General features: G+C 41.1%; 1 protein-coding gene across 1 annotated transcript in view; it reads left to right on the top strand.

The window, feature by feature from the left end:
* Positions 1-2,076: 2,076 nt before the first annotated feature.
* The window catches only part of ccbe1 (collagen and calcium binding EGF domains 1), a 44,721-nt gene continuing 35,330 nt past the window's right edge, over positions 2,077-11,467 (top strand). Inside the window, exons 1-2 of the mRNA XM_048258167.1 lie at positions 2,077-2,276; positions 2,449-2,529. Of these exons, the coding sequence (XP_048114124.1) occupies positions 2,176-2,276; positions 2,449-2,529 (182 nt within the window). The 5' untranslated portion in view covers positions 2,077-2,175. The remainder of the gene's footprint in view (positions 2,277-2,448; positions 2,530-11,467) is intronic.

Below are 11,467 nucleotides of genomic sequence, written 5' to 3'. Positions count from 1 at the left end.
CTTGTTGAAAGGGTCTATTGGATTTGGTTTGTTCAGTAACAATGAGACAGAAGCAGTGGTGGTTATAGTGTAGGGTATTGGAATCCACAGTCTGGCCCCGCATGCCCAGGACTGACAAAACGCATGTGAAATCTACAAATATGCTTTTGGACACTAATAAAGTTTTGGCCAAAGGCAGGACTGGGGCTGGTCTAGTTATTTCCATCATAGTGTTGTTGTCTGAGAGATACAACAGGGGCTCAGTGGCATTAAGCTCAATGACACTTCATTGGGATGTGTCAACAAAATTGTTGTGTCACAAATAGAAAGCAAACAGAGTTCATTCCCAATGGTTCTGTTCTGATGATTTATCTGAAATATTGAATAAATCACATTGCACAGAATAGAGCTCATGGAGTTATGTGGGTTATTTTCTGTATATAAAAAAAAAAACTGGCAACGAAACATAACAAATAAGATCCTACTGTACTTCAAATATTTCTGCCACAATTGAACATACCAAGAACTTTAGTTACTCAGGTCTGTTGGACATTTTGACCACAAGGAGGCAGTATAAAGTCAAGGACATAATTCACCATGGGAATCAAAGAGTTAGGCTTTTTTTCTTTTTAAATCAAGCATGAATGAAGTGATTCTGCCAACATTGGAGTCTGGGTAGTCCTTGTTTGCCTTCAAGCTGTAGCCTAATTCATGTCTATCTGTGATATTTTCAAGGTTATTCTATCATTTTCACAATACTGTTTTGTTTCACTGCAGCATATACCTGTGTTCGACTTGTTGCCATGTCTAGTTGGTTTGCTGATCTTTCTCAATCTGAAAGTCTCATTCAACCTTAGCCCAGACATTTCCAGCCACCCTGAGTGTCACCTGTCCAACTTCATAGGATCTTACCCACAAGTTTGTCTACTACAGTTGTTTCAGGATTACCAACATTTTGTAGTGGTGCCTAGTGTATGGTTTTACTGACTTACATCTTTTTGACCTTAGATACAGTCAAACACATTCATTGCTTTATTGTACAAACTAACTATTATGAAAATGTATATATTTGGATGACAACAGTTGTTTGTCGGATAACTACAATCATGGAAGCACAAGCACAAGCACTGGTCACTGGTATTTTCTCAGCCAATTCTGACCAGAGGGTTAAAGGGCTAAATAACAATTGGCATACAGGTCAAGGTTTGAAAGTCAACAATGGTGATTCTGGAAAAGCTCAAATCTCATTGCTCTCTCTCTCTCACTCTCTCTCTCTCTCTCTCTCTGTGTGTGTGTGTGTGTGTGTGTGTGTGTGTGCAGGGATGTAGTGGAGGCTAAATGCAAGTAAACACAGTTTATCCACCTCTTAAATTTCAGAAATAGAGTTTACCCACCTCTTATTAGAGTTTATCCACCTCTCAAAAGAGTTTATTCACTTTTAACATTCAAAATTCACACTGTATTATCCAACATTATTCTATATTCCCAATATGTACACTCATCATCAACACTCTAGGAACCATTTACTGTAATACCACTGGTATTGTTATAAACACTGGACAATAACCTCCACCATCATCAAACAAGTTCTGAATGCCTTTTTTAAAAAATCTGATACCGCATGGCGCAGTCCACCTCACCGATATCGCAGAATTCATAATTTACCCACCTCTTATTTTACCACTACATCGCTGTGTGTGTGTGTGTGTGTGTGTGTGTGTGTGTGTGTGTGTGTGTGTGTGTGTGAACACAGAGGCTATGATTCAAATCATGAAATTTTATTTGCAAGCAAGGTGACCTTTTTTTCTTGCTCAATTGTACTTTTCTGACGTAGCCCACACATACGTGGAATACAGAGGAACCAGTTTGGATCATATCAAGGAAAGTGAAAGAAAAACAAATGAATGCAATGTGTGATGACAAATGAATTGCAAAAACATGTTGAAATTACGGCTATAAACCCACATTCAGTGTTACCTTAGAATCACTATGATGTGTCTTGGCACCGCGTTCAACGGTGTCACGGGGGAGGAACCGGATAGATCACTCCAACACAGTCGACTCTAGACGTGTGACCTCGCGGGAGGCAGCCAATCAACTATCCTCTAAGTTTAGGGTACCGTCTTAAGTCCTCTCCTCCGTTCCCCACGCCGTTACAGGTGTTACCCAGGCGCGCGAACGATACCGTAGTTGGAAATGAAGTACATGGGAAGAGGACTAATTTTTAGAGTCGTAATGGTCTTATCGTTTTTCTCACGCGGCTTACTTTGGACTTTTCGAGAGGATCAAGATGACAGGTAAAGAAGCCGCGAAATTCGGTGTCCTTTCTAGGGGCGAGTGCAATATCCCAGATGTTGAGCTGCGCTCCTCAGAGATACGTTAAGCTGTTCATGTTGTTCCGAGATGTAGGTATGATATTGAAGATACTCTTATCTGTCAAAATCACAGCATCTCTGTATTTTCCTTCAGAGAGGTCTGCTCAGAAAACAAAATTGCTACAACAAAGTACCCTTGTAAGAAGTCCACTGGGGAAGTAACAACATGTTACAGGTAGGTGGTCAATTTCAAATTTATTTGAAAGCATGCGTTCTGCGAAATGAAGTCTAGCTTAGAGGGCGAGGCAGAGTCAGAGATACTTTATTTATTTGTTGATGAACTTGATCGATAGTATAAGTATAACCATCTCCATTCTTCATCCTCTTCCTCTCAGTTGAACATTTTGTGTAGTTTTGACATTGCTACATTATGTGCAAGTCAAAAGGTGTTGGACAGCATACTATAAAAATGTGGATAGCTTTTAGTCATTTTATGGACTTCAATCAGTTGTAATTATTTTGCACGATGCAATTTGCCTCTGCCAAGTGACTGTTAATGTCAGTGAGGGTTTAAGATTGCTTTGTCATGAAGACATGTTTGATTCTCATTCAGGACTCCCATGATATCTAATGAGTAACCACTCACTGAGCCAGTAAACCATTTGTGTCACACATTTTCTAAACCCAACTGATGCCATAGGAAGTTCTTATACAATTCTTTCAGAATTTTGATTAGCATAAAAAAAATTCAACAGCCAAATAATTCAACCAAATAATTCAACAGATATAGGTGCTCCCAAATGTCAACACTCAAATCTAAATTTCAAACAGATAGATGCATGGGATGCAACTATATGGTTATCATCTGGGTGTCCCAAAGCAAACATACTGACCTATGGATCACCTATCACCTAACTTGCCCCTGTTCTGAGAAGCCAACGTGCATTACTAGAGAGGTTAAAGCCCCCAGCCCTTCACCAGACACTGCTCAGACATGACCCTGTAGTCTCTTGAGGTCTCTTTGCAAGTCCAAGACTAACAGGCCAACTGAGCAGCGCTCCAAAACTCTGTCAAAAGGGAAAATGTGTGCCGATTTCTGTCTTTGGTTAGGGATTAAGAGGTTGGAACTTTAATCTGGTTTCATAGCCAAAGGTACACTAGGGTTAGGGTCCCTAACCCTCTGTTCCAGACAGAGCCCCATCACAGCATTTACTTAAGCTCATAGTGACAGCAGGTTACAATGTTGGGCTTTGCATCCATGCAACAGGATGTTTAAATGATTAGGGTGGGATATGAGGATTGGTTGGGCTCTGTGTCTTTGACATTGTTTATGCTAAAGAGAACAGGGACACACGTACTGTTGCGCCGGGTGCACCTTAGTCCACCTGCAAGTTGACACACGAGTCGCCGTGAAGCTTATGTTGTCTGTTCCAGCATGTGTGTCGAAATGAGCGTCTTTGAAGCTTTTGCCAAACAAAACTGCTATAAAGCCGCCCAGGGAGGGTATTTTACGCAGGCTTGAACGACCTCCCCACAAAAGCCAGTCATGCATGCATGTAGAAATTTGTATGTATGGTCTCAGGTGGCAGACCTGTCATCATTGGCAACACAGTGATATATTACTAGCACAAAATGACCCTACTTTTGATTCAAGTTGAAAAAGAAACAAGGCCCACTGAGCTTTGAATGTCTGCATGGGATTCACAGATTAAACCAGCAGGGGGGCTCTCCAACATACGCTATCCATACCTCAGATGTCATCATATCTGCTGAACAGACAGTGATGTAAATCACTCTGTCGGGGGTCCAGGTCCTCACACTCTTTAAGCCTGGACCGGGTTAGTTGAAGCAGGTCATCCTTGTTGGGACTGATCGTCAGCCAACCCTAAAAAACGGATAATGCTATAAAACAATACTAAATCAGGTTGTGTTGTGCTTGGTTTCAGTCCATCCTTTCAGATCTCTGAGTCTGGACTGAACTTGTTGGAGAGCTGTTGAAGCTGCATACCTCTTCTTTTTACCAGAAATGGGATACTAGATGAACTGGCAAAATCATTCACCTTGAAATGACTGTGCCTGTCATTGACAATGATAAATGTGTGTTTGCTAGTGCTGGCTCATTTAGTTTGTGATCAGATTGAAATTACATGATGAGTCTTTCATATGGAGACTAGTTAACATGAGTACATGAAGCTGGGATATTTATTGTGATGAGTTGAGTGGGAGACTTAAAAGACCAGATGATTAATTGTATGCTTTTATGCTTCTCTGGAGTTCAGTGTCACTGACTTTAAGAAAGGAAAATATGGAATGTTTAAGATATAAGAATGTAAGATGTTTAGGAGAGTTGCCAGCAGTTTACTCATCAGTTGATACATTGATATACTAGTGTAGAATCTTTTTTCCATCATGAAACTCAAAGTGCCAGTGGTGCACACAGATGCTGTAGTTGAGAGTCAAAGCTAAGTGTCCTTGGTGCTGCAACGTGTTGTAAGGAACAAATGAAAGCTAGAGCACACCCAGAGTAACTGCACTGCAACCGTCATACACAATTGGTATGTGGCGTTTGTAATGGCGCTTGTTGCGCTTTGTTATTGCTCCAAATATTTCTGGGGGTCTCAGAGCTTGTGAGTTTGTTGTGTTCTCTCCTGCCTGCCCCCCCCCCCTCCCCCTCTCCCTCCTCTGAAGCTGGAACATTCCAGGATAAAGCAGTTTGCAGTTTACTGAAATGGGACTAAAGGGCAGCTCATCCACAGCACAGCGGATATCACTGGCATTTCTCACCCCCCTCGACACGACACCATTGGGCTGGGAGAGTAGCCATGACTCCGCACGTGCTGGTCATTCGCCTGCAAAGCGCTTGTTTATCTCCAGCAACAGCATGTTCATTATCTGGTTAAGCATAAACAAATGTTTAGGCTCAGAAGCCAAAGACATGTCCTCAGCAACCTCACCCCTGACATGTCCACTGGAGTGCTTTGAAAGGGATTCTGTGAGTTTCCGTCCAGCAAAAGGCCGTCATTCCATTTCTCAAAGCTCAGTCATATTGCAAATCTTCCGGGAATATGGGAAAGTCTCTTACACTAAAAATGAAGCCTTGCTTGCTCAATCAAAATACATCAGCACTTCTGTGGTAGTCATCATTGCATGTATTGTTTCAAGGTTGATTGTGGTATTGCCAGTGCATTTTCTAAGCAGTATTTTATATCTTTATTATATTATTTTTTATAAACATCAGGCATTTCTTCCAAAAATTGGCTTGTTCGATCAACTTGTATGATGCTCATTCCAGATTTCCGTCAGTGAAAAGCTGCCCTGATTTGATATCTTGAGTCCATTTAGTCAGTTCTGTGAGCCCATCAGCCCAAGCCCAAAGGCATGGCAGAGTGGAATTTCTTCATATTTTGCACCAGATTTATTGTTTGCTGGCTTGGCTGAAAGCAGTGAGACATGTGAGTCTCTATTTCATTGCAAAAGCAATATTATATAAGGCTGGCTCACGGTGCGAAGAGGAAGCATGGTATGATGAATCGATACACGTATTGCAGTAAAAGAAGATGTCAAGTTTTACTGCTAGTATGGAAAAGGATTTTATTTCCTGTGGATCAGGTGGTCTGTAGCACCTTTCGCTGTGGCTTACAGTGTTATTGTGTTTAGCTTTCATTGAGATATCCTACAGCAGGGACCTCAACATAATTTTTTTTAAACTGAGAATTAGCAATATCCACACTTTAATGGGCCCCTGAGAAATGGGGTGATAAAGACAGAGTCTCCATAGTCATGAACTCATAAAAACTGTGACAGAAATATGGAGTTTCTTTGGGACACCCAAACCAAATTAATCAGCGTCTTTATATTGTTGAAAGCTTTTTGAAGTCTCTGTGGACATGGCTAAGCGCTTGGAGATTTGAGTGCATTCATACTTCATGTCTTCTGTTCCTCTCAACCAGCAATTTAGTCAAAGTCACTCTAAATTCCAAACATCCAAATTGGAAGTATCAAATGCAAATAATTCAGCCAGGAACAGATCATTTTACAGTAACAAAAAACACTTCAGGGACTTGTGTGTCACTCTTTATGAGTTGGCCGGAAATATTAGGCAATTGCCTGTGATTAATATCCTTTGCCGACATGGCATCCAGATGTTTCTTGTTACGCAAAAACGTTATCATTAGGCAACTGCTTGATGTATTTGAAAACGTCCTGATCCACAGTGGTCAGAGCAGTCATTGGGATTGGTCACAAAGATTGAGAAAGTCTTCTGTAGTTATGCGTACTTAGCGAATGTTCCTGCAGGAATGTCCACCTCCATATGAGGCTGCAGGAGCTGCAGGGTTTCACAGACTGGAGAGCGTCATTCTCTTGTGTTGAGCTGCCTGACTGGGCTGCCTCCCATCTGTTTGGAGTAAACAGAGTACTCTCACTGCAAGTGGAATTTAGCTGGAACCGTGTTTGAGTGAGATGCTTACCCAAATGGTATTTATTACAAAGTCTGTTGTGCTATCTCTTCTCCACTGCTCGGTCAGCTTTTGGAAAGTTAATGGGTGTCCAGAGGAGCACAAGGGCATCCAACCTTGTGTGGGGCATTTAGGTCATAAGAAACCTGCGGTGTATACACACCCCAGAAGGTTAACGTCAGCCCTGTGTGTGCAGAAACCTGGCATGGGTTGTCTGCAAAACACAATCAGCAAAACCAGTTTTGTTGGTCAAGACCGTGGACTCAAAAAAAAAAAAACATTTCCCCATTGGCTTGCAAGGCCCAAATCAAAATGTGTAAGCGTGTGTTTGTTTGTGTGGTTTCACCAGAATTAGCTACAGGCACATGCTTTATGTAATGAGCATGTTGAAAAGATCTGGCTGATAGATGTAAAAATGCCTCCACCTTGCATATCTGCACAGTTACACACTTCATCTAACAATAATGATAGTGTTGTGTTTGGCAAGCAAGTGTTGCAAAAGTCAGAGCAAGGCACAGTAAATAGTGCAGTGAGGTTTTCTCTAACTTTTAGAGTAATAACTAATTCTAATCACAACTTATACTGTACTTCGCCCTTAAGCATACATCTGAAATGCCCAACACGCGAACACTCGAACACCCAAACACAATTTAGTAAGATAATGCAAAGAGCTGCTAATAACATCTAATAATAACACTGATCTGGCAGTCAATCAATAAAAATCCAATTATTGGCTATTTATTCACCATTTATGACATTTCTGGGGTTAGTGCTGTGGGGTGGATGATTTATTTGTTTCAGCTGGGTTGTCTTGGATATTGGTATAACATTTCAATTTAGGTGAAAGAGACATGTCTGTTCCTGAAATGTTGTCATCACACCTTATCAGTCATGTATTTTTTTAGTTAGTGTCTTTAAGTAAAATGGTTTCAAATGGTGCTCACCAAGTTTGACATATTTCAAACAGTTGGAACTTGCACTGTTTGATCTCTTCTATTCAGTTTACAGAAATACTCTTAGATCAAGAAAACACTGTTAGGCTATATTGTCCTTTTTATCGCCAGTAAGATTGATGATTCTCTCAGTAACCCTGCTGCATGCAAAGAGACACTTGACATGGAGGATTTGCAGGCACATGTGGCTGTGCTCTCCCATCAGTCACTTGAGATAAGCGGTCCATCCCACTCAGCCTCACTATCGCCAGGGGCAACAGCCTCCCGACCATCAACCCCCAGCCTTTGCCTAATGAATCAGCCCTTATGTCTCCCCTCACTCACTCACTCTCTCTCTCACTCACTCTCTCTCACACTCTCTCTCTCTCTGTCTCTCACCCACTCACTCAGGGAGCTCCATGCCAGTGTCTGGCCTGTCCTCCCCAGCTGGAGATAAAAAGCCAGACTGGGACAGGAATGCTGTCAGGGGCTCGTTACTTCACATTTTAATAAACGCTCAGTAGCTGGCTAAGAAAATGCAAAATGACATTGTTTCTCCATCCTCCTCCACAAGTCCTGGTAATCGTCTCAGGTCTGATGTGGGCGTTGTTTTGGTGATTGGGCTGTTGCTTTTGATTTTGTGGTTGTACAACTCTCAAATGTTATGTGTGTCGTGCACCATGTTAAGACCATACTCATTCAAATTCCCATCTCAGTCCGTTGCAAATCATTAAAACCAGAAGGGTCTCATTTTGTCTGCTACTAATTAAACCACAGAAATAAAAAGGATCATCTTTGATTTCTCAAATTCTCATCTTTGAAGTTCTCCCTTCACTTTTTTAGAGACTTTAATTCCCAGCAAAACTTACAACCGTGTTGGCAGCGTGTGTTTTCCCAGTCGTGTGTTGTGTTTATGTTGGGCTGAGGTGGACATCCTCATGTTACTGAGCCCCTTTCACACATCAGACTAATCCCTCAATAGTCTGCACAGCAGCTCCAGGCCCCAGCCACACAGAGCGAGAGAACTAAATAATGACCTGTTCTCAGCAGGTGCTGGAGCGTATTCCCTCAGAGTGGACTTGAGCACAAAACTCTCTGTCTATTGGGTGCCATTAACTTGTCTATACACCCTACGGCATTTTTTGCAGTTCTCAAATATCCAGCTATTAACTGGGAGACAATACAAGCTATAGTTCATTGCATTTCTTGGTCTGTGAAATAACTTGCAAACATCAATAACAATCCTTTTCTATCAAACAAACCGCAATAGGAAAACAAACATCCCTAATATTGACTATATAAATCTTGTAACAATTTACAACACATTCTATTATAGTCATTTGTTATAAATGCAGAATTTCATTCCTATTTTAATTGGATATACTCAAAACACATGCCTTTGAAGAGACTATGATAAGATCTCAGCCTTTTCTAATTGAATGCAGCTTAGGATATTGTTTAGTGCCATGTGACGTTGAATAAGTTAGGGGAAAGCCATCAATCCAACCAAGCTTGTCATTGCTCTATTAATTAAAATTTCTTTTCTTTCTTCAAATTATAATTTTTACAGATGAATAAAAAATGGGACATAACACTTACAGGCCTCTCCAAGCTCACCAATCATACTCTGGGATTTTGAATAAACAAGTGCAACAGCACACTGAATAAGAGTGTCATACTCTTAGCTACTATAGGCTCTTCAACTGAAGAAACAGACTGCCAGGGTGTTTATTTCAAATGCCAGAGTAGGCTTGCTGTAAATATCTCACACTCAATTTATGAGTGTGAGATATTTATCTTGTTTCAAAGCGACACTGCGTCCCGGTGTTCCGGTGACAGTATAGGCATGTTGTCAGTGATGCCAGTAACGTGTTACTTAGTAACGCGTTAGTCTATTGTGCGTTACTATTTTTGTCATTTTCCTTAGTAAAAAGATATATTCTTTGCTTTCTTCTTGTCTCGGGGATTAACGTCATGTAGGCTATGCCAACCTTTTCAGCATGAAGACAACTCACGTGTAAAACCACGCAACGACACAAACGTAAACAACAATGGAGGGAGGAGAGAGATGCACGTTTTATCTATAGTCATTATTTTGAGTTTGTGTCAGCTAAACATTATCCTAGAAATCTAGACGTGCCCCTAGCGGCAGCAAATTACATTTGCTGCCAGGGCTAGTCTAGCAACTCTCCGTTGTCTTGTGAGCTCCAGAAATCGAAACTTAATCAGGACATTGAAATCGTGTATAGAGTCGTTTGGTGGGCTTAACATAATGATTGATGGCAGAGTTGCAACGGTTTGACTTGAATTCCCTGCTACTTGAAAACAAATATCCTATTGCGTGCAGAGAGAATTTGAAAGACAACTGATTATCCCGCCCCTCGGACTGAGCACTGCGAACGGTGAGTGCCCAGACCCTACATTTTAATGTGGGTCTGGCTCGCCAGGCTAGCTAAACATGACAACACGTTGTACATTCTGTGCTGGCGACAAAGTGCTGTCTAGCTAGACATCCCAAGTCTCCCGAAGTTTTGGGAGTCTCCCACATATTGATATCCTGACGCCTGCAAATTACATAAAATCTCCCGGAACCTAGAGCGAAGAAGAGCACGCAAGCCAGACCGGACTTCGCGTGTATGGCAAGCCGATTGAGCATTTATTCAAATATCTTGATATCAGGCATAATTGTCATGTACATGCAAGCCATTTCTGTCCACTAGTTAACTAGTGAGCCATTTCTGTGTGAACTAGTTAACTAATGACAGCCAAAATGGTCACTAGTTAACTAGTAAGGCCCAAATTCTCTTTAGTTAACTAGTTAATATGTTTCATATCTTACTAGTTAACTAGTAATGCTCAGCATGTTCACTATTTAACTAGTGGACACTGAAACTAGTTTAAAGACTTCTATATTTTACTAGTCAACTAGTAAGGTACAAAAATGTTTACTAGCTGACTACTGAATGTCAAATTCCCACTTGTTAACTTCTATGTAATTTGGCCAGCCGCTTGAACATTTATTCTGATATCTTGATATCAGGCCAACATGCAAGCCATTTTTGTCAACTAGTTAACTAGTGAGCCATGTTTGTGCACACTAGTTAACTAGTGACAGCATAAATGCCCACTAGTTAACTAGTGAACACATATTAGCTTCACTAGTTAACTAGTGAGAGCCACAAATGTCCACTAGTTAACTAGTAAAGGCCAAAATGCATACCAGTCAGCTAGTTGAAGTCTTTTGGGTCTCACTAGTTAACTAGTGACAGCCAAAAATGTGCACATGTTTACTAGTGAAGGCAAAACTCCTCACTAGTTAACTAGTTGGAGTAGGTCAATGTCAGTAGTTAACTAGTGAACCATAAATGGCTTACTAGCTAGCTAGGTGATGGCAGCAGGCTCACTAGTTAACTAGTGGATGCATCCTTTGTCCAAACTAGTTAACTAGTGAGGTCATAAATGTATACTAGTAAACTAGATGTACCGCAGAGCGGTACAAAATATGACCGCCGCCCAGTCCAGCACATGTTTTCCACAAAAATAAGTCACGCTGAAAGGCATATATGATTCTAACTGTCTCACTGAATTGCATTATGCACACTCAATTCTCACTGGTATCTGCTAGACAACAAGTACCAAAACATGATTAGTTCATAGATTTCACATGTAATATACATTTTATACAACCCCACCCCCATCTTGCCTGTTCATAATTCTGAGAAATTCTTGAATTGTGTGCATGTGTGCGTGTACATGTTTATGTGCCTGTGTGTGTGTGCATGTG

Source organism: Alosa alosa, chromosome 12 (assembly GCF_017589495.1).
Source record: "Alosa alosa isolate M-15738 ecotype Scorff River chromosome 12, AALO_Geno_1.1, whole genome shotgun sequence".
NCBI lineage: Eukaryota > Metazoa > Chordata > Actinopteri > Clupeiformes > Clupeidae > Alosa > Alosa alosa.
Note: the sequence above shows the minus strand (reverse complement) of the source record. Positions and strands in the feature narration are given on the sequence as shown.